Below are 24,584 nucleotides of genomic sequence, written 5' to 3'. Positions count from 1 at the left end.
GATGTTTTAGAGAAATTGCTAAAACCCTCTGAATGCCCCGGAAACATGCAAAGGCTCGATATTCCAGAAAGATTCTAGTTATTTTTAGCAGCATGTCCTTTTTAAAAAAGGACACTAATTTTTTTTTTTTGACATCTCCATTTGCAAAAGCTTTTTCTGTTCTGGATTGTTATGTCTGTGCTTTGGCAATATGTTTTGGTAGTTTGGTTTGGCTCTATAGCACTTCAAATCACTTCAAATAGAACAAGTTTTCAACTTATTATAGAATACCTGCAGGAACTTATGATATATGCAACCAGGTCACTTTTGATTTCTCTATAAAACTATATAATCTAACTTTAATAAGATTTATGAAAACAAGATATCTTCTGTTTAGTAAATATTTGACAATCTGAATTAGTTTTTGATTTCTAAAATAGTTCAGAGAACAATTCAGAGAAATATAGGATATACAGTCTCAGTCTTTTTATACGGGGTTATATCAGTGGAGATTTCAGAAAATATCATGAATTAATTATGAAGGTAGTATTAATTTTTAATATATCCCACTGTCCTTTCAATATTTATGTATTGACTACATGACCCTTTGTAAACCAAGATAACTTTTCAGGTTGTTTTCATATTTACTAGTTTTTGTCATCTCTTGGAGAAATTTTTGCTAACATATGCTAAAAAGTATCTTTAATGTATCCAAAATGATAAGTGTGACTTATTTTGTTTTCTCAACAGAACCTTTCAGAATACAGCTAAGAGACAATGAAATGAAGAGGAAAACACATGCTTGCAAGATGGTATACACCCTGAAATTGTCCATGTGAAAAAGGAGAGTAAAGAGCAAAAAAGAGGATATGGGAATAATATGGTAGTATGCAGGAAGTAATACAGCTTTCTACCAAAAAAATGTTTAATATGAGTAAGAATGGCAGCAGAGAACCTAAACACTCAGAAGCTATTTAATTTTGGTAACATCTGCATAAAGACTGCAGGTATTTGTACCTGTCACTCTACTCCAATTTTAGAACCATGGAATTCAAACAAGTCTTGGACCAAATTGATTCCAAGGTCAATTCATGTTGTACAGAAATCTCCAAAATGAGCAACAACTTAAAAACACTCAATGCAGAAAGAATGTTTCAAAAGGAAACTGAATTTTTTAAGAAGGAAGCTTCAGCAAACTCTAGTAACAAGGGCCTGTCAAATTACACATCTTTCCTACTGTAATTAATTAATATTTTAATAAACTTTACATCAACAGAAATAATAGGTAAGAAAGTTTTATGGGGAGTAAGGTGAGTATGTTTTTTGCAAAGTTAACACTGAAGATGTTTATTTGTTCTGGCTTTACAATGGAATTTATCATCTGTGTGATTGTCTGATTGACTCTAGTCATTGGGTTTTTACTCATTTGAGTAGCTTGCACCCTACTAAACAGACTGGTCACTTTAGTTTTACTATTTGATATAGATCATCTCAGAAAAAAATACTGCAAATTTATTGAAGGAAGTAGCTATGAGAATAAAAGCCTCTAACTTGATCTGCAACATTGCATGAAAAGAAAGGAAGAAGTACATCAATATCCATTAATGTGCCTGCCCTGCAAAGAGAGGAAACTCAATGTTGGAGTCTGAGACACAGAGTGTGTGCCCTTGTTTCTGATACTTAGTTCTAAGATCCAGAAAAACACTGAATTTCATAGAAATGAAATTCATGAGCATGTTTTCATGGTGATACATGAAAACAACTGTTAAAAGTTAGATAGAAAAGCTAAAAGTGTGAGTGTGTAGATTAGAGAGTTTTCTTAAGTCACTGGGTGAAGAAGTTAGTTTAGAGTTTAAGTTAGTTTAGAGAACAGAAGACAAGATGGAGGATTTAGGGTGTTGTCTCTTGTCCTTCTTTCTTCTTCATGTTCTTATTCTAGAGGTTTTTGGGTAATAGTAAGTGATTGGACAGAAAATACCACAGTGCAGCACACAGGTGATGGGTCACTGGGTCATTAAGAAAAATAATATATGTGTCTATTGTTAATTGGATAAGAATAAGTAGAAAGATAAAAGAACTGCGTAGTTCGGGGCCATTTTCTGCTTTCAAACACAAAGTGAGCCACAAGGCCTTGTTGCACCATCAGAAAGAAATGTACCAGATTGCAGTGATTTAAACTTGTGCAGCCAGTCTGGAGAGACCTGCCAAGTTTTGTAATGACCTTCCAATAAACACGAGAAACAAGATTCTAACGAGCTCGGGAGTTTTCTTCAAACCTAGAGAACTGAGATAAGTGGGACTCCCCACGAGGGAGGATCCCAAAGGAGCTCAGCTCAGAGGAGACTGAGAAATCCAGGGGAGGAAAGAAAAATACAGAAGAAGTGCAGCAGAATCAGAAAAAGAATTTTTTAGAGAAAAGTTACAAATGGTGCCACTTGGGAGGAATGATGTTCAGTGAGTGTCAGAAAGAGCTCACAAAAGCCTCAATCAACACCTGCCTGGATCAGAGCAGTCAGTTCCTGAAAGAAATCCATCTGGAGAAAAACATCTGCTATCAAATTCCAGAGTTCCAAGGGCCTGGGACTCGTGGAACATCAGATTCTGCTGGTCAGTAATCTGAAGATAGCCAACAGGTCTGGTAAACTGTGTCCAGTCTAGATAATGGGATTAAGTATCTCTAAAGAGGAATTGTTTGAACCCAGTGTTATAAATCTCTATTGTGATATTGGCTTTCGCAAGTATTAGGATGAATATTATATGTTAAATACTTTTTGGCTATGTATGTACTTTTTTCTTGCTAACAAGTTTTAAGCTTAAAGGAATCTCCTAGTACAAGCAAGGAAACCCCAGAGGGCAAAGACAGTGGGGCCCAAGCTGTTATCAGCAGAAGAACAATGGCTGTTATCAGCAGCCAGGACCAGGCCGGTGGCAGCAGCGGAAGGACAGATGTGGAGCCCAGCTGTCATCAGGGCAGGATGAGGGGCCCAGACTGTTATCAACACTGACCATTTGCAGAAGAAAGGAAACCAAACTCAAAATAATGATTGTCAGCAAAAATTAAAACTATATTAAAACTATACAGAGAATGTTCTAAATAGGTGGAACCAGGGAGGGGACATGCTAAATACTTCTTGAAAAAATTTGAATATGCATTAAACCCTCACAGCAGGAGGGGATAAAAAGGATGTTCCCCAGATACCAGGGGTGTTCCTGGCAACGCTCCAGGGCACCCAGCCGTTTTAACCCTTTGCTTTATTTCTTTTGTCTCCTAATTGTCTTTTTGTTTATATTAAACTTTTTATAATTTATTAAGTGAATCTTGTTTTTCACACCAGTATATGGGGGAAAAGGTAAATATGAGGTTTAAAGAATTAGGAACCCCAGGAATGTGGGTGGATGAACTGCCCTTTCTGAAAGTGTGGGAAACCCAGAAATTCCCCAGCAGTGTGTTCCTTCCTGCACCCATCCCTTCAGAGGACACGAGGGAGGAGGGAAGAATGAGGGGGGAGGCTGAACACTTGGAGTTTTTTGTGATAATTTCAGAAAGCAGAGTGAGCGGTTGTCCTGGGGTGACTTTATGATACTGGTATCCCCAATCGTCTGGTTTATGTTATATATTAAGTTCTGCACCTTTAAGACTGGCTTTGAGAGCAAGAGAGGGGGAAGAAGAAGCGCGCAGTTTGTGTTAAGGAAAAACATCACTCCCACACATCCCGCTCCTGGACTGTGGTGTCTGCAGCACGGACAGACAGCGGGACAGAGCTTCTCTCTGGCTTTTAGTTAGTTCTAGCTAGCTGAGGCAGAGGAGTTCCCTGGACCTTTGTTTGTTTTTTTTCCCAATTTTCTTGGATCTGTGCAAGCCTGCTCTGGACTGAACACCCAGCTAAACCCCGGGAGCTCACGCCTGTGGCCCACCGGGGCCTGGGCCTCGGCACTTTCCAGCGCCGGAGGGACTGATAAGAACCTGAGCGAGCCGAGCTACACCACATGAAAAGGACTTTTCTTCCTAGACTTGCCATCCCATCGAACAGCAAGAGGTTTTATTATTTAATATTACTCAATTTCTGTTAAATAAACAGCTTTTTCCACTTCTCTCTAAGGAATTTTTTTTCTTTTCCCGGACCAGTTAGTGGGGAGGGGCATTTCCCTGGGGAAATCCCCATTTGGAGTTTTCCTTCCTAATTTGCCCTAAACTAAGACAGCGGTTTGTTGCATTATTGGAGGTTAAAAAATTGCATGGAGAGACATGATGGGTTGTACGGATTCTTTTTGGAATCTTTACATTTTGAGCAAATAGCGGGGAGGGTGGAGAAAATGCTGGAAAAAGTCCATGCTCTTTCTAAAACCACGCCTTTAGAACAGCCCCCTAACTCGCACTCTCCATGTAGGTCAGAGGAGCCAGAGTGAGGGAGGGAGCCAACCCTGCCCTCTGACAATTTTGACCACTAAAGATGACTAGGAAAGGCTGGTGAAGGTGTGTCCACCCAAGAGGAGGCCACAGGAGTATTCGCCCAGCAGGCGGGGTCAGAGGCTGCCCAAGAGGAGGAGCCACAAGGAGTGGTAGGATACGGCGGGATGGCCGAGCCACGGAGTGACCCCGAGCAAAAGGGGGAGAGATTAGAAGCAATATTAGGACGCTGCCATAGATAGACAGCGAAACAAAAGGGGCTGAGCAAAGTTACAAAGGCATGCCCCGCAGGGATATCCGTAACACAATCCATGAGGAGCAGGGCCCGGCCCTCCGGAGGGGAGGTTGGCAGAGCACTCCGTCTGGCACTGGAGCCGAGCCGGCAAAGTTCATTCAAGAGGTTGGCCTGGGAGTGGGACAAAAAGTTGCGGTTTTCATTTGGGGCCCGGTTTCTGGCATAAGCAGCAGTCGCCCAAAAAGGGATTTATCTCCTGAAAAGGAGTTTCTCCCTAAATATAAGTTTTTAGATTTTTTTTCTCAGATTCAAAACCTTGGCTTGGAGGGGCAGACGGGGCTGGCAGCACAAACACACTGCAGTGTCAGCGGCCAGAAACGCTGTCACCATGGCACCACCGGTGAAACAACCAACAGAAACCTCGGTGAAACAACCAAAAGCAAGCAACAAAAGAAAAGAAAAAGAAAAAGAGAAACAACAGAAAGCTGGACATCTCGGAGAGGGAGAAAAAAGAGAGTTTTTATCGGGCAATTCAAAAATTAGAAGCTTTGTAAATTGCATTGTTGGTTAATCTGCAAATTGTTGTAGTCATGATTAAGTTTTTAAAAAGAAGTCCATATTGAAAGAAATGCCTTCAAAAATAGAGCAAAAAGTTTATAAATATTGTATAGTGGTAGATATATATATGGATGTTGCATTTCTAATGATATCTGCTGGTTTTGTTTTTATAAATAACATGGAAAATAATAATAGTTATGTATCCCAAGAAATTTAAAAGAGTTTTGCTTTGTTTCAGTATTTCCAATACATGAAGGTTTTAAAAATGTTATCTTCTCTATAGATCTACTGATAATGTAACATTGTATGATATGGAGTGATCATCTGGTATTACTACTGTAGTTACAGTCAGTTTCTGCAAAATGCATTTCTTTGAAATTGAATTGAAAGATCAGAAGTGGAGCTGCCAGGACAAGGTTGTGTCTGAAAACTACACAGACAGTTTACCAACAGAAATAAAAAGTTACCTTGCAATAATTAGTTTTAAAACCTAATGTTAAAATATTGAAGATTTACAGCTATTAATAAAACAACCTTTCAATTAATGTTATCTACAGAAGATATTCATAGTTTTAAAAATAATTAACTAGGAGAATTTCACTGTACAAGACAAAGTTAAGTTAACCATATATTACCCATTTGCTTGTTTATTTTTTTACAATTTTAATAAGGTAATTTTAATGTGAGTCCTTTTATTATAAAAAACACGTATAACAGCATATATACCGATTTGGACTTTGGATTTTAATTAAAAGATAGACGTAATGTTTCTGAAAAGTGCTACAAAAGCTGAATGGGAACTTGCCAAATCCTGTGTTGTTGTGTTTTTTTCTCTAGTAAAACTGCACTTTAAAAATCCCAACCAGTTTAAGCATATACCAAGCAAATTCTTGTTACGAGTAAGTATTTTTAGTAACATCTGCAGTTATTGTGAGTTATTGTCAAAGCCAAATAACAGAGAATTGTGATGTATTTGTTGCATCCTTATAATCTCTATAGTGAATCCATGTTACTGTTATATTGTGTTTGAAAAGTATATACCAAACTTTTAGTTGCTTTTTTTATAATAATAGAGTAAGATTGAGTTGTGCTTTCATCTGATATAGTGTTAAGTGATTAAGTGTTAATAGAATTAAGCAAAGTTAAGTTTTACTTTGTTTAAGTTTGAGTGTTTTTAAGTTAAGTTTTATAACTTCGGTATTTTTTTTGAGGTTAAGTTTTGTTATTTCCTTTTATCATAATTAATTTTTACCAGGTTTAAATATTGTTTAATTTAAATTACTTCATGTTTCATTGAAGACACTTGTTTAAACTGCAAAGTATAGTTGTTTTCCTGGAAAGATGAAGATGCCCACAACTTGGACAGCTGTGATAGAACACTGGTGAACACCTGCTTGTGGATAGAGGTGAATGCAATTTGTGACACCCTTGATTTCATTGGAAATTTTATTGTTTATTGTGATCTCTACAGGTTTTATTTTCTATAGGTAACACAAAAGAATAGTGATTGTTATTTACTAAAAAATTAAGAAGATTTTTACCTTGTTTCATTTTTAGTCATTACGACATGAATGTTTTAAAAATATTATCTTGATTTTTTTCAGACACTTACTGCTGACATATTCATTGTATAATGTAAATTTATGGATTTCTATGATGAGCATTATCTATAAAGTGTTGTTGTATTTACAGCCGGCTTTTTTATATATTTTGACATATCTTTGTGTAATTACCTTTTAGACATGTGTCATTTGAGATTTTTTTTGTTTTCTAACTACAGATGCATCTTGGTAAACAAGTTATATAGCTGTTCCTATACAGAGGTTTGTTTTTTTTTTTGTTTTACTCTTTTCCTTGTTTAAGAAGGTTTCCTTTTGCCTAATCCAGTATAGCTTTATTATTTTATTTTTTTTTTAATGTTTCCAGGATTCTAAGAAAATGTATCATTGTTGAAAGTTAGGTGTTATAAAAGAAACTTCAGATTAAACTAACTGCTAAATGGTTTAATTAGTCAATTACCTAAGACTTCTGATCATTTGTTTTATACAAATGCCTTTCAACAGTTTGCTGTGCTTTAAGCATCTCATAGCTGCTATTATTAAAAACCCTGCTCTGAAAATGAGTTAAGAGGCATCTTTCCAGTTTAAAGCCTAAGGCCCTGGCCAAGCCTTGTCTTTACCTGGATGAGGAATTTACCAATAAACCCAGAAGTTTTCTGCATCAAAACAACATTTAGGTCAATTTGACTTGGCAATTAGTGAATTAATATAACAGCTGAATTTTTACAGTGAGCTTGGAAAATTGTTATCTGGACATGATTTTCCAACCTTCCATTGATTTATCAGCTGTGGCAGACTCTGGGATGAGAGTATATTTAGTACATTCAGTAATTCATGTTACAGATGATTTAGATAATTTTAATATCACATAATATTAATTTTGCATCTTCTTAACAAGTTCTTGATTGCTGTACAAGTGTTATTTCCTATATGTATACATGTGCAAGTGTTTTACTTTGATGGTTTTGCATTGTCAGAACAAGAAAACAGATATTTTACCCTTGCTTACAAGAGAGGGGGAGAAACAGAGGTTGCAGCACAGAAGCATGGAAACCCTATGTATTTTGGATTTTGGAAAAAAGCATAAAGATCTTATATCTATTACAAATAATTCCTGAACAGTCGTTTTTAAACAGGTCTTTTACAAAACCAATTCCATCAGTTATCAAGTATTCTTCTAACAGTACTCAAGCAAAGTTGAGAGAGAATTCTTTGGTTCTGGTCAAAGGTTCAGAAGCAAGACAGATTAAAAATCTATTTCAATTAATAATTTGGAAGAAAGTGTATGCCATGTATCACCATGAAAACATGCTCATGAATTTCATGTTCTATGAAATTCAGTGTTTTTCTGGATCTTAGAACTAAGTATCAGAAACAAGGGCACACACTCTGTGTCTCAGACTCCGACAACTCTTCTTTAGATTTCCTAGTATTGAAAGAAATTCAAGCTGTACTGGAAAAAATGAATGTTACTATGATTTACATTACATTTATACACACAGTTACTGTGTTGAGCTAAGAAAAACATAAGGAGTTATAAACCTGTTTTTTGAATACATGTTAACTACATATTCATTATATATTTCTTTGAAATAATTCTGTAATTTTGAACATGTTAAGTTTAGTACAGAATTTTTGTATGATTACAAGATATGAAAGGGAAAGAGAGAACATACATTAGATTTGCTAAATTTTTGTCTCCCATGACTCTGCTGATAGCTGAAAAACTATTTACCTCCTGAAGTATTACTCAGAAGACTGTTGAGGCTGCCTTAACTTGCACTAAAAATACTAAAATGCAAATTTGGATACAAGGGTTAACATTACTCTGAATGAACTCCTCAACCCATCAGGGGCCTAAAGAAATCTTGTCTGTTTGGGGAGGCTTATGCTCTTTTCTGCCAAGAGACATGCAAGTGACTACCCTTTTAGAGGGCATTTAATGCTAGTTGAACAAACATAATATGCTTTTGAAACAGGTATCTAGAATATTAACAGGTATGTAGAAAGTTATTAAGTAGCTCAAAATCCCGAATTAGTGTCCAGGATTAAATATTATATAAAAACTTACTTAAAATTATTAATTTAGCTGCATACATAATGCACATTCTCAAATGAAATGTCATTTCTACTCTCTTTGAAATATATAAGTTCAAAAGCTGACTTTTGGCTGTACATGAAAAATGGAAAATAATTGTAAAATTTTTTAAAATGAAAAGTAACAGTTGACTTTTACAAAGTTGCAGAACTATTTCTAGCTGGCATAGAGGTGTCTGCACTAATACAGCAATACAGCTACAGGACTAAGACAAAGAAGGAAAGAGTTAAGATATACTTACAGTATTTTCCTTGAACATTCCTCTCAGTTAAAATACACCATTCACTTTTTGTATACTCACTTTGAACTCCATGGGAGCGAACTATTTTCCAGGTTTCTGAGGCCACCTCTTTTACATCCACTTGGTAGTGGTGAATGGGAACACCTCCATGTGAATCTGGCTTATTGAACGAAACCTTGGCAGTGGTTTGTGACAGCTCAAAAACTCGTACTCCGTATGGATTTGATGGCACATCTGAAAAAGTACAAGCACAGTTTAAAAATCAGCAGCAACTAGACAGACCTAAGCAGCTGATAATCTACCCACAAAAGTCTCCTTAGAGTCTTCAAGGGAGAAAAAAATAATATTGAATATGGTGCAATAATATTTGTGTTAGATAAACAACTTAGTCTTTCTACTACAGAACTGTAAGAAAACCACATTCATTTTCTTGTATGCTAAATTACTGCAAAAACATTTCCCATTTTTGCCTTTCTTTTATAATATGATTTTTTTAATAGCCAGTTTCATCATAGAAATATGTAAGAGATCAGCTTGTTGACTCTATAATTATGTAAAAGAGAATAACAAACTTTATATCAAATTTAACAAAACAAACACAGCTAATTAGATAATTCAGAATCTAAATTCTTCTAAGTAAGCTTATGATAAATTACCTTATAAATAATTTGGCCATTTTATGGAATGCTGAAACACAGCTGAAAACATGAATCTCTTTTTATTTTTTTCCAAGAATGGATTTCAAGCTACTGAGAAAATATGTTAATGGAAGGTTTCTTATTCTCTGCTCATCTTACAAACTAATTTGCAAATTAGGTTGAAAGAAACATTTTCTCTGAAATCAAAAGCAAAAGTATATCTTTCAAAGTAGAAAAGAGCTATGAAAATAAAGCACGTGTTTGTAGGTGTTGAAATGCTACATATGAAATAAAAGCAAAAAATAACATTGGGGTCAGTACATCTTTAAAAATAGAAACATTACATTATTTTTACAATTTGTCATTAAACATATAGAAGTCAAAAGACTAGCTTTTCTAATTGTCCCACATTTAAAAGAGTTATAATTATAAAAAGTGATATTGAAAATTATAGGAAGAATTTTAATTCTGTGGACAGAATGCCAGGGTTTTAAAACACCATTAAAAGTTTCTTTTCTGATCCACTTGGAAATTATTTGCATACTTTATTCCAGAATTGACATTGCTTTTGTTTCCATGTTATAAAAGATATTTTTTTAATGACATGCCAGAATTTGAGCCAAAGCCTGTAATTTGGTTAGTGGGTAATGAACCATTTACATAAAACATTGTCTGTATTCAAAGGCTGTCAGACAGTTGTGAATAAAAAGAATCAATCTGAGTGTCACTCAGCATTGTTACTTGAATGAAAATGAGAAAAAAAAAAAATTCTACAAAATATTAGAGAACAGATTTAATGACACACTCAGCCACAAATTCTCAGGAAAAGGACACTGCCAAATCTGGTGTAAAGGGGTTGATTTGTATAACCTCTAAATTATCAGAAACTTAATTTTTTAAAGAACATCTCTGTCAGTTGTCAGACTTGAGTGTTATGCAAATGTCTTATAATACCTCTTACAACTGGCTTTTCAGATTCCAGGTCTCCTGAAACCTCCAATACTTCGTGTTTATTGGTTAAAACCAGCACAGATTTTATTTATATGGATAAGAAAGCTGTAATATCGTTTACTTAAAGACACAACTACATGAATCCATGACATTACAGATTTCAGTAGAATTGAAGTCCCAGCTTGAGGGACTCAAATCCTTTGCTATTCCAGAAAAAAATCATCAGGATAAGTGATTTTGCAAGAAATTTTCATTACCAAATGTAACCAGTCTGCTATGAATCCATGAAAAAACAGACCTGGCTTTTGTGTTTTTTTCTAAAGGGATCAAAAAGTTGGGGGCATTTAGAAAAAAGAAATTATGTTCAAAAAATATATGGACTGTCTTTTTCTGTGACCACACAGAAGAAGAATGAATTATATGAGTTACTTGTTAAGTCAGTGTTCATCCCAAAATCAAAAGAGAATGATAATGAGCTAAAAAAAAAATAAAGCTGCTATGGATATCTACAGTATTAAAAATAGCATCTAAGCTTCTGAAAATTCTTTTTCTCTTGTTAAAAGTGTTCAAAATAAACCAAACAAAAGCAGGGGATAAAGGAATATCTAATTTCATTCATACTATTTTTATGTTAGTTTTTGGATAATATTTTAATAAGGAAATTCCCTAGTGCTTCTGTCTGCATCAATACAATTATTTGGTCTATGGTATGAAACAAAAATGTGTTATTTACATATCCACATTGTTCTTGACTTTCCAAATATTAAGGAGACCTCTCTATCTTGTGTGTGGTTAACTATAATAAGCATGACTCAGGGAAGATGAAATCCTTCAGGTAGAACCTTATGTTTGCTACTGCAGTAGCAGTATAATTTCTGCCAGGGGAAGATATGATTCCTGTTGATAATAAGCATGAAATGAAGCTCCTTTGAAAACCCGGTATGATATGTTGTGTAACTAGCACAACACAATATGTTTAGAACTCACTGAAGTAAAATACATCCACAATACTATTTTAAACATGCATCTCACATTCCAAGCCAACCACTGGTACAGGTAAGTTTTATGCAGTTTCCAAAGTTGAACTATATCAGTTCTAAGGAAGAGAGTGAATAACCTGAAGACAATATGGCAGAAGGCACATTCCTGGTGAAAACCAAAACCAAATACTAGTAATACCATCAAGACACAATAAAATACCTACTATCTATTTCCAACTAGGTAGATCTGTAACTTTTTTTTCCCCGAAGAAGATCAATAACAACATAATGAACTGAATCTAATTCTGTAGTTTTCTAATGAGTATGAATTTGATCATGTGAGATATACAGCCTTCTGGTCCTGATCCAGTTAAGCATTCCTGCATTTGAGCTGTCCCCTGTCAGCTGCAATTACTTGGAGCATTGCTGTGATTTTCATGTTAGAATTGCAAGCCTTTTGGATCAATGTTTAGCAGGAGTGAAGAATAATTTGCAATGTTTTGTACTCCAAAATCTCTTCCTGGAAGAATAGAGCTGTGCATTTTTCTTGTTCTTTTTCCTTCTAAAACCAACAAAATCAATCTTAGAGGATGTTAGCTACAGGCAATGATCACTAATTCATATACTATTTTAGATACAAATTGAAGGACTAAGTAGTAGAAAAAGGAAGGGATTTACTTTCTATGATTTAAAGATCACTTAGTAATAGCAAAGATTCCAAAATACTTTCTTTGAACTTCCATTGCTATCTTTTTTTTTATCACTGTACTGCTGTCAAAACAAGGGATAATTCATCACAAATTCAGCCTTTAAATTAAAGAAATAGAAAGTCCTAACAAGTCAGACATTTTGTCAATTCCATTTGACATTGGTTTGGTTCTAAAAACAGTATCACTGATAGAGAAGTACATGCAGAATTATGAGTTCATATTTGTCTCCACTGATGTGTAAAGTCTTTATAATTATGACCAAACTTGTTCAATAAATGACCTCTTTTTATCACTGGGGATTTTCTTTTCAAGATATTTTTTGGATAGATTTATGGAAGAAAATAACTCCCTCTCAGACTTCAGCAGTCCTGGTATAAACAGAAATGGAAGTGATTCTGTGAGAGTGGGTAGTGGGCTCTGAGATTGATCTTCCAGTCAGCTCTTGTCTCCTGTCAGTATGTTCCTACTCCAGCTTTTTTTTTTTTCCACTTCTCCAGCTTTTCCTCTCTCTGTACATCTGGCATATATATTGACTAAAAATAACTATGCCTAAATGCTGAATCTAAGTAGCACCAGGACCTTGGCAAGGAAAGAGATGAGGCTGGGGACTAGATTTCTGGAGTCAAAAATCTCTATGAAGTCGCTTGTGCTTGTACGTCCTTATAATGGAAAAAACCCATCAATATTAGATCTACATATATTTACTCTGCCAAATCTCTGAGAGTTCTGGAAAAATAAGCATTCAGTTAGTAAACAAGACAACAGCTAGAAAAAAATTACATAAATAATAAATTAAAATAAGACACATGCACACAAAGCAAAACACTGCTGCCATGTTGATAATTTCATATCTATGCTAATTGAAAACATGTTGCTGTTTGGTTCACTTTTTAATAAAAATCCTTTAGGTGACACTGCTATTATGACGATGGCAAGTTTTAGAACAGCAAGCTAGATTTTAGTTCTGCCCATATTTTTGCAGAGACAAATGGGCTTTTGGCAGAATATGATTTTCTTTTTTCATTATACTATTCTTCGGGGAAAATTAAGTCCTACTACTTTGATTTTCTTTTACCTGCATGGAAATGCAAATACTGGTGAATAAAGGAACATTTATTAACCATCAGCAAAGTGCCAGCATCAAAACTATAGACTAGTAAATTTCTAAATTTGATTTTGTAGTTTTTTTCAGTTGTCAATCAGCCTTTTCATATTTTGAGTATGACTGTATTCCATAAAACAGGTTACAGGGTGCATTTTCTGTGAAGCTCAGTTATGGTCTTTCCCATGTCTTCATTAGCTTTTGTTGTCATAAATTTCCATCTTCACTGACTTTCTGTGTGCACAGGATGCTTAAAGAATATCTAATTCAATAAAGGAGTTCTGAGTATCAAATGACATCACTGACTTTTTGTTTTTTAATTCCCTGTAGTATTCCTATAGAAAGGAAAAAGACAAATCATACAGCTGTAGCAGATGTAGCATCTCTCATTTGCTCAGAGAAGCTGTGGATGCCCCACCACTGGAAGTGCTCAAGGCCAGGTTGGGCAGGACACTGATCACCCTGGTCTAGTGAAAAGTGTTCCTGCCCAAAGCTGGACTTTTAAACCCTATGCCATCCGAGAATACAAGGAAGAAGGGGAAAGGAAAGTCTAGGAAGAGCAAGGTTTTGAGATCCGTAGAGGTGAATCACAGTTGACTTTTTAGGGCTCAAGATTCAGCCCAGCTATACATCCAGCTATGCAGAAAATCTACTTTAATATTTAAAAAAAGAGAAACTTTCAAAATTCTCATTAAGTTCTGTATCACAGCCTTAAAGTTTACCATTTTAAGATATTAAATTACCTATTCCAATAATATAGTCCTAAACTACTGATGGCCATGTGACTTTCTATTTACCTACACCAGACATTTAAAATAATTATACTGAGACCTCGACAAAACAGAAGAATGCTTTTCTAGTTCATACTGGCTCCCTGAATAGTGATATTTCACATAAACTATGCATAAACTAGATTTGGACAAATCCAGGAATATCTGTGCTCACCTCAGGCTCTGAGAGCCATTGGGGCAACCTGCCAAGCTGACCTGGCTTGCCAAAATTTAAGCCTGACTCAGATTAAAACCAGACCGTAAGTTAAGTTCTAAAATAAAAGTTGTGGCTGTTGTGCTGACATGAAGCATCTAACTTGAAGTGGAAACAAGTGACTATGGCTCTTTTCACATTCTGTATGTCACATAACGTTTTAAAAGCTCAGGAAAGGAAAAAGGAGGGCGCCCATGTGGTATTTCTAAAAGTTGATCACCACAGCAGTCACATCATGAGCACATCTGATTCAGCTTTCAACAGAACTCTGAAGTTTCTAAGCAGATTTCATTCCAGAATGAAACTTCACATACTCTACAGCTTTTCAGTTGTTTTGAAAGGTTTAAACAGAATTCAGTCTGATTGAGTAGCTCTGTATAATCTGAGTGAACAGTTATGGTTTTTTTGTCATACAAACATGGCTGTAAATTGCATATCAATTCTGAAAGAAATATTCCTTTTTTAAATCAGCAGTAAGTCTAATTTCTTAAGGAAGGCAACTCAAATAAAGATAATGGAATTTTGACAGTATAACTTTCTAAGTAGCAGTAAATTAATACAACAAAATGTAGTTTGATTGTGCTGAAATCCAGCGAAGCAGAAAATGGAACAAACCATGAAGGAACAAGTAATTCCTGAAGAATTTAAGGAAAAAAACTATTCAGTAAAATGATCATTTGTGATCAAATTTACCCTAGCTGTATACTTTACTTAATACTGTTTCCGAGATAGGAATTGTATTTATTTTTCCCTGACAGAGTCTTTGTAAAAACATTCTATGCCCCAGAATTTATATTTAAAATCAAAGCCAGGAGGCAAAGCAGGCTGCATTGAAATACATTAAATCAAATTATAGCCTTTAATATGGAAAATATCAATCATTAGGCCTTCCTAATCAACCAAAGTGAAGCAACCAAGGTAATAAAACTAGGGAGAAAGCTGCATTTGACATCTTATACCTGTAATTATTATAGTGGTTTTATCCTCTGTGTCCCTGATCATTTTTCATTTCCAGCTGATGCCAGTTTAAGTGCAAAACTTGTAAAGATGAATTACACATTTGGGGTTTTATTCCAAAAACAAAGTCTATTTAGAGCAAATACCAATCTTCCAGGATACTGAGTATTAGGCATTACACTACTGTAAGTAGTGCATAGCAGGTAGTGCATAGTAGTGCACAGTGACATGCCAAATCCAGTTTTTCCAGCCCTATTCATTATCATTACTAAACATCCTGTTTTGTTTTTTTTTCCCCTATTTTCTGCATTTAATATAATTAACTAGAATATACCCATATAGTTAATGCTTTACATGCTCTCTTCCCATAGCTCTCTTTATTCTCATTCCCCTTATTATAACTAAAATACATATTTTTAAGTGTTCATCTAGCTTTCTGATGAATTGCCTGAAAAAAAGATAAGCAAAACATTGCAGAAGTAGAGAATATTAATATGTTTAAAAAACTGGCATCGGTGCCATTTCTGATGTAGTTGTATTAAAAAGCAAAAAGAAAGTATTATAGCTTGTTATTTGTTTTTCCTTGCATTTCCAGGGGAGCTCATGTGTGAATTTCCTGAAATAAAATGACAAAATATTATGTGCTTTTTCTATTAACTTTTCAATGCTAATATTCTTTATTAAAATTGATTATTAAATAAATTATGAAACCAGGGGATATATACATAGCTAAAACAATCATCCTGTAGTATCATGCATTGTGATGAGATGTTGTTCTGCAAAACTAAGAAACAAACAAAACCATTCTGGAGAATATCTGTTGAAATGCTCTGCCAAGTGTATACACAATTATGAAAAAAAGCATACAGTGGCAACCACAATATTTTCTCATCATTTTCTCTCCAGAGAGGTAAGACACCAGAGGGATGCAAGCAGGGGTTTTCTTTCCTTTCCTGTTACTTATGTTCATGGCTTCCAGAAAAGCTTTCTTGGTAGTCAAACATAGCTGTCAAAGGAAGGTAAGATCACACCACAGCTAACACCCCAAAAAAGTTGAAAAATGAAGGGTAATGGATGTAGAATTGCATTTCACAGAAATTTGAACCCCACATTTTCCTATTTTAGGAAGCTCAGCACTTTTCACAGTTCTTCAAAACCAAAAGGTATATTATAATAGGAAGGTGTGCTAGTATCCTACAGAGATAATGGGAAAAACTTTCAAAATTGTGTACAAAGTCTAAGAAGACTATTAATAAATAATGAAGTTTTATAATTCCTGAGACACTAAAAGAAAATAATTGCCCAATGGAGCAAAAATAAATAATAGCGGCAGGCCAGGTCAGAGTTTCCATGTGACTGGATGTGCATGCTTCAGGAATGCTCCCCACTAAAACTCTTCCTGGTAGGAGTCTAAAGTGGTTTTTTTTTGTTTTTTTTTTTTTTCTTATATAAAAATAAAATTTAAAGAAAAAATTAAAAAGGAAGAAGAACTAGAGAAAAAAAAAATATGTTTTTATAAATAGCGTTAGTCCATTCCATAAGAAAATGTAATTGCAAGCACTGCTAAGAAACTCATTTAGTTTCAGTTAATAGTTATTTCTGCCCAAGAACAAACAGATTTTTCTATTTGCCTGAACAACAACAGAAGGACATAAAAATATTCAGACATTCTGTAACAATAGGATGTAGAATATCTCAGAGCTTAAATTATTTCAATCTAGCACTCCAGTCAAATTCTGCTTTCTTTATAATTAAAAGTGCAAATGGAGATAGAAATTCTTTGCTGAAGTATTTCAATCTTTTGTCATTGTTGCTTTTACAAGAAAATAAGGAGGGAGAAAAAGGAAAAAAAGAATTTTCTAATTCCTTCTTACTTTTACTGACTGCAAACCATATGTGTCTCTGCTGAAGTAATAAAAATACATTGTTATAAATGTAGGATATAGTAAGAGCAAAGGAAAAAAGGTTAAACTAATTTTCTTCAAGCTTCAGAAAGCTTTAAAATTAAATCAAAAGAAGATTCATATTCTGAGGGAACTGGTTTATTTTACTTTATATTGCAGCTCAGCTCTTAGACAATAAAATTATCTGCAAACAGTCCATGGAATGAAATAAACAGAGGATTGTGTGTCTGAACTTCATGTTGATTAAAGTACGAAAAAATATTTAAAGAAAAGGAAACAAAATTTTAACTTACCAGCTTGACCAAGTGTATACTCCTGATGTCTTGTTCCTATTCTGTTTGTGGCTGTACAATTATACCGTCCAAAATCACTGTCGGATGTGGGAGCAATCTTTAAAATAAACATACTTTGTAAATATTAGTTGCTAATTAAATATATTTTATTTTTAAATCAGAAATTCAAGTATGTTCTCCTTAACCAATACGCAGATGTGTTCTTCAACATATCTAGTATATTCTCCAAATATAGACCTAAATATATGTTTTTCATGTTTGACTCCCCCTTCTCAACTTCAAATGAAACATTTAAATCTCATTAATTTAATTCTCTGATAATGGAAAATAGTAACTGTTCATCTTTAAAATTTCACTTTTAAACAAGAATTAAAAAAAAACAACAAAAAACAAAAACTAATAAACATTTTGTAGATATCAAGCGCCTACCAGGAAGTCACATTAATTTTCAGTCTTAGCTTGATAGTTTAGTTTTATATCTATTTCTGGATTTCTTTTTTTAATTCTAAGAATTATCTAAAGTATATTTTTGTAGTGTGTGGTTGGAAAACTGAGCATAAGCCATTCAAATAAGGTTTATTTTTTGCCTATTCATAAGAAATGTGTAAATAGATCAGTCCATATATAAGTATTTATTGTTTTGTTCCTTTTTAAGGAGTGTTACTTATAAAATTGTAGGTTTTAGCCTTAAATACCCTCTACAGTACTTGCAGTGCTGCCAAACTGAGGACAGAATTATGTTCCACCACCACACTGATTTCCATTTGCAGTCTTACCTCTAGAATCAGCTTTCTTCCTGTACTGTAGGTCTTCAAATGAGTTGTATTTTTTACAGGTAAAACTAATTTTCCTCTTTTCCACTGAACTGAGGCAGACGGATTTGCTAGTACTTCACAGCTTATATTGATGGGATTGCCTTCCCAAGAGTAATACATGGTTTGATTTGACACGAATGTTGGAGCAACTGGAAAAGGAAGTTTATTAACCAGTTTAGTAAAACAAGCTGTACACTCATATCCAAGTTTTCATGTTCACTGAGAAATTTCAATTGATTTTTTGTGTCAGTTTACCACTGAACATGGAAGTGTTAGTATTCAGCCATGAATTTCTCAGGCTTTTGTCTTGGTAACTTTCTCCTCTCCTAAACAGTTTCAGCCAAACTTCTTGGGAAAGAGAATATCTGTTAAATATATTTAATATTAGGCAACCACAGGCCTTGAAAGACTCTCTCAGAAATGAGGATGAGTGTTTCCCCTTGAGGATGACAAACTCTTCAGCCAGACTGTCATATGACAAAGGGAGGTGACCTAAAAACATATATTGTCCGTTCATGTCCTGATTCTTTTGCTATGGAGAAATTACATTCACTCCTCAAATTTTCTTGTGCTATGGCTTCACCCATTTCTGACTGGAACTTTATTATACTTTATGAAATCTTTCTAAAGAGAAATGTTTATTTGTGGAAATAAAACTTAAAAAAAAGCAAAATAATACCAAAAATGTTACAATGTATTCTACCTACTTCAAAAAAATATATTGTGATTACATTATTTAGGACAATGTTTATATCAGTTTCTTATGAAATTATCCAGCTACAGACAAGGAAAAAGATTATATGTTTTTCTTACACATCTGACTGGCTTGTAAGAATTGGCTGCATTAAACATATACCAAACAATGAATCTGACACAGAGGAAATCGCTGGTTTGCAAAGTAACTGTGATTTTCATACTGCAGTGCTACTAAGTGACAAGACTTATCCCTTCTACTCACTGTTTCACTGGAGAGCAGGAAGTTTAGGGAGCTCTATAGAATGAGAGGGAGTAGTCTTTTCCCTTTTCTTCTTATCTCTTGGGTGAATAGTGGGGTTTTTTTTATCAAATATTGATTTGTGTTACTTCCTAATTTCATCGCTACTGTTTTTTAAAGGTATTAAAAAAGATTCTTTAGTCAAGGAAACTCCCTTAGGGCTTTAATTCCAAAAGAGAACTATCAGTTGCAGCTGTTGTTGTTTTAATAGCTAAGATAGATATATGTATATATTTGTTTTGATAAATAGATCCTAAATCTTTCCATATGTGTCTCTGGAAAATCTGTTCTAGTCCTCTTACCTATAGCTTAGTTTTAGGCAAGAAAATTCCTAATAGGTCTATCAAAGACCAGAACTGAGCATCTTTAGTATGAAGTATGAAGTAAAATTTAGCTTCAGGAATGGTTAAAAACATCTAGGTGTTTTTTTTCTTCTTTCTTTTTTTTTTTTTCCCCCGAAGTGCATATTTTCAACTTTTTCCTCTTTGCCTCTGTCAAAAAGCATAACTTTTTGATGACATATGCTGCTGCTGCATACAGATATACAGACTTTGAGCAAAAAGAACTGTTATCAATAGAAGTTTTAAAACACAGATCAAAGCTGCTATATTGCTCAAGGCCAGCAGCATCTCCTTTAATAATTGTTCAGCCCTTATTTTTGTAGAAAAACAAGCATTTTCATCCAAATAAGTAAAGCTTGCCTGGCTATGAATTTATTTACGAGACACAGGAGCTCATCTTTCTGCTCCAAGAGTTTTAATAAGTAATTCTAGTGATCTTGATTTTCACAGACCTTTAAATACCCCATATTTCAGCAGCTAAACTGTTTAATACAAAGAACAGACTATCAAAGACTCCTCAGAGTGTGACATCTCACACTAGTGGAGAATATTAAGAAAAAAGAAAACTGCATAAGCATGTTTTATGGTTAGCTATGGTCAACAATCTCAGAATAGCAAGGCACAGAGCCTTGCTTTTCCTCCAGGAATGAAGCTTGTGGTGGGAATCACTGGTAAGAAAACTGTACAAATGTATTTCTGGATGTTCAATAGATGGATGAATAGCATGTTCAACAAATAAATTGGAAATCTCATTAGACTTTGCAAAGTTCCAAGTGTGGTTATTTCACAGATTTTGTGTAAGCACTGAGTTCCAATGTGCAATTCTCACAATAAGTTTACTACATTAATGAACACTAGGCATGAATGTTCAGCATTAAAAGATACTCTGGATCTGAGAAATCCTCCTTCCTAGATAAAGTTTTGTGGTTAGATGCTCAATACACATGTGGCAAACTCATATCCTATTTTAAGACTTACAACTGAGAAAGTAGTGTACACTTCTATACTGCAGATAAAAGCATTTAAGAGAATAGGGACTTCCAATTCAGACTTCTCTCTCTTCTAAAGGTAGATTTTGGTTGCCCATAGTATCTGTTGATATTTTAAAAGAATAAGTGAGTTATGGACTGCCATCTGTACAAAGCTGCAGGTATTAAACATTCATAAACACAATCAACCAAAAATAGGAGTAAAAGTCTGTCAAATCAAGATATATCGCAAAATAAAAAACTCACAATTGTAAAGCATTCCCCTCAAAAAAGAGCTTTGTAATTTCCCTCTCAAAAAAGCCTGTGTAAAAAGGCTTTGCAGCCATTTCCCCAGTCAAGAGCTCCAATATACAAAAAGAAGAGGACTGTGCTAATGACTCGATTCAGAGAAATAATCTTAAAACAAATGATTTTTGATTTCCTAGTCAGGAACAGATTAAGATGCTTGATGTCTTACAAAAAGAATATAATTCTGGAAATAATTTTCATTTTACAGTATAGATAAAAGATATTTTACATTTCCTATGAAACTAAAAAATTGAGTTGGAAAGGAATCATTTGTTTATAAAGAGAACTTATTTTTTCTTGTATGGTCTTCATCACTTACTGCTGTTTAGTATGCTTAAACGGTTACAGAATTAGTATTTATCAAACATAAACACACATTATGCTTAATATAAAACAATCAGGAAAAATAACAAACCTTAAAGCCAAGTCTTTGAAATATGTCTGACTATTTTATATGTCTACAAAGCCTGATAAAATAAAAAATTACAATAATAACCAGAATATTTATCAAAAAGTTCTATCAATTGAAAATGAAGTAAAACCAAGTAGATATGAGAAGGTAGTCCTATGAAAGAATCTTTAAATGCAATATATGTATTGTTTAAAAAAATAAAAGATTGAATGAAAATCAGTTAGAAAATTAGAATAATTAAAAATAATAATGTGCTCTGCTTAGTTTCTATGTAAATGAGAATTAATTTACACCTGACAAAATTCAATCCAGGGTGCAAATGAAGTGTTCCTTTTAAGCTTTTTTACATAAAGTAAAATGTTAAGATGACTTACTTGAGTTCTAAACAGATAATTAGAAGTAGGAGCTTGAATACACTGTTAAAAAAAATCAACCCTGAGAGTATTTCTTATATCTGAACTTTTAACTCTTTTCTGAAAAAAAAAATAAATAAAAACTCACAAAACTTAAAAAAAAATGACAAAATTGATATAATTTAATAGATGCACACAATGTCAGAGAATAGCTCAGGTTTGAAAGGACCTTAAAGATTAACCAGTTCAAATCCCCCGCCATGCGTAAGGACACTTCCAGCTAGACCAGGTTGCTCAGAGCCCCATCCAGCCTGGCACTGAACACTTCCAGGGACGAGGCAGCTACAACTTCTCTGGGCAGGATCTCATCTCCCTTACAACAACAACAACAAAATTTCTTCCTAAAGTCTAATTTCGAATAACTCTGTTTCAGTTGAAAACCATTGTCCTTATGTTATCACTACAGATAAAATTCTCTCTTTTAAGCCCCCTTTGCACACGGAAATGCTGCAAATGTGTCATTGGAGCCTTCTCTTCTCCAGGCTTATCAACATCAACTTGCTCAGGCTGTTCCCATAGCTGAGCTGCTCCAGCACTCTGATCACCTTCACAGCCCTCACCTGGACCTGCTCCAGCAAATCCATGACCTTTTTGTATTTGGTGTCCCAGAGCTGGATGCAGCACTGCAGGTGGAAGTCTCACAAAAGGTAGGTAGAGAGCTGGAATCACTTCTCTCAGCCTGCTGGCCATGGGTCTTTGGATGCAGCCCAGGATGTGATAAAGTTCATAAGGTTTTAAGGCTCAACTATGAAAGATGGAATATTATTCTGGAGAGATAAGGCAATCCAAATGAAAAAGATGCCTTGAAGGAACAAAGACTATATCACAAAGATATAAAATGAAACCAAACTATTCTATGGGTGTAGGATTCTGTAAGAAATTATAAATTTAGATGGGCATTTCAGAGAAGTTAATATTATGGCACCAGCATCAGCTAAACTCAAGCTGATCATTTTCCCAAGCAAGAAAGAAACCGACAGGTCGGCACTCCAATTAGAATTTGTTCTGGATAACCTATGTAGAAGATTATTAAAGAGAAACAAACTCTGACCTGAAAGCTGTCTCTAGCATTTAGATATCCTTGTTAGTTATAATGTCCAGGAACAGCAATTCAAGAACAGACTAATACATCACCTGCCTTGTCCAGAAAGGAATTAAATTAAGGACGACAAAGATCCAGCTCTGGTGTATGTTTGGTGTCATACACAAAATTAGATACAGCAAATTTCCTGATTCAGTACATGTGTCCAGACAACTATAATGGAAAATTGGTCTGCAGAATCAGATTTGCACTTCTTAATTTAAGAACATAGGTTTTCAAACTTTTGGCTATCTGTTCCCCTGGAATGTATAATAAAAGTATGTGACAGATTGTCAGGTCTGAGACTCTGGGACATTTCCTACAGTATATTATTGGAAGCCTTGCTCTAAAATGATTAATGTTGGCATAAGTTTCCCGTCATCGAGGACTTTAATTAACCACATGCTCCAGCAAATCTAGTACTGTCCTTGCCATCGATCCTGTAAAAGTGCCTCTATTTTTTGTAACTGCCACAATTTAGTTAACAGCCATCTATCTTTCTCTTGTATTTTCTCCCTCATACCTTTTTCAATAGTTAATATTTTAAAATTAACAGCTCTTCCTTGGATACAAAGTAGAAGAACCTCCACAGACAAGTACAATAACTGTCACATATTCATTTGCAAGAAGAAATAATATTAGAATGACTTCAAAAATGTGGTTAGGTGACTATATTTTAATCTATAATCATTCTTAATAGGAAGACAGGAATTGGATAATTTCAGGATTACTAACTTTCACCTTACTACTACTATCACAATCATGGCTGTAAGGAAAAGCATCCAAGACCCACAAAAGTAAATGAAACTCATCATATACTGGTTTTAACTTGCCATTATTATTAGGTAAAACCAGAGGGGTCTTTTTTTCTGGAATCCAACCCATGATTTCATAAGTTTTGAGAGGTGTATGTTTCTTTCAAAGCAAGTGTAAAGAACACCACACTTCCTGTAAGACTTCCTTTCCCCTGCCCCATTTTTGTGGTTCCTCTAAAAATTCATTGCAATATGACACTGATATTCAATAGTATGACGCACTATTGACTTATTCTACCTTTAGGAAGAGTAAGAGCCCCCTCCTACTGTCAAGCAGTTCTAGTTCCTGGAAATGTTGACTAGGATATTATTTTTAATATTTAAACACCATATCAATTGCTCTATTTCCATAAGATACTTTCTGCTAGATGTAAAGCATTTTGATAATTGCACATTAAATAATGGTGGGCAATGAATGCATGTATGGCTCAGGTGCTTAGTGCTGCCAGAGTTGTAGAAAATCAGTGTACCTGTTTTTCTTTGAATTTCACTTCACACTAAAGAATTGTATTTGTTTTTACTTAAAAAAAAAAAATCAAACACAAAAGCCAAACTAAAGCCCCAAGAATTTTAATTCCACAGAAATGTCTGCTTTGAATTGATACATCTCTCTAAAATTACGTAAACTAGTTTAAATTAGGAGACGAAATTATAAAGAAAACATAGCTAGGTAAAATAAGCAAAGTCTGTCACTAGTGATGTATAAAATAAACTGTTTGCATATGTCTATTAATCATTTTGTTTGCCTGTAAATCACCAACACTGGTCATCCAATCTAGGACAGGAAGACTCCTCCTACAGATCCATCACACTAGCAGCAATTTTCATTTTAGTAGTAA

The 24,584-nt window shown here is 34.4% G+C and overlaps 1 protein-coding gene across 1 annotated transcript in view; it reads right to left on the bottom strand.

Moving 5' to 3' along the window:
- Positions 1-24,584, bottom strand: part of NCAM2 (neural cell adhesion molecule 2) — a 291,248-nt gene that overhangs the window by 64,774 nt on the left and 201,890 nt on the right. Inside the window, exons 10-12 of the mRNA XM_005524057.3 lie at positions 18,374-18,561; positions 17,598-17,694; positions 9,139-9,312 (exon numbers count right to left, since the gene is read on the bottom strand). Coding sequence (XP_005524114.2) covers positions 9,139-9,312; positions 17,598-17,694; positions 18,374-18,561 — 459 coding nt within the window. The remainder of the gene's footprint in view (positions 1-9,138; positions 9,313-17,597; positions 17,695-18,373; positions 18,562-24,584) is intronic.

This window comes from Pseudopodoces humilis, chromosome 2 (assembly GCF_049639895.1).
Source record: "Pseudopodoces humilis isolate 2021_Gansu_Grassland_sample_001 chromosome 2, ASM4963989v1, whole genome shotgun sequence".
NCBI classification, from domain to species: domain Eukaryota; kingdom Metazoa; phylum Chordata; class Aves; order Passeriformes; family Paridae; genus Pseudopodoces; species Pseudopodoces humilis.
The sequence above is the reverse complement of the archived record's forward strand: the minus strand, read 5'-3'. Positions and strand labels throughout refer to the sequence as shown.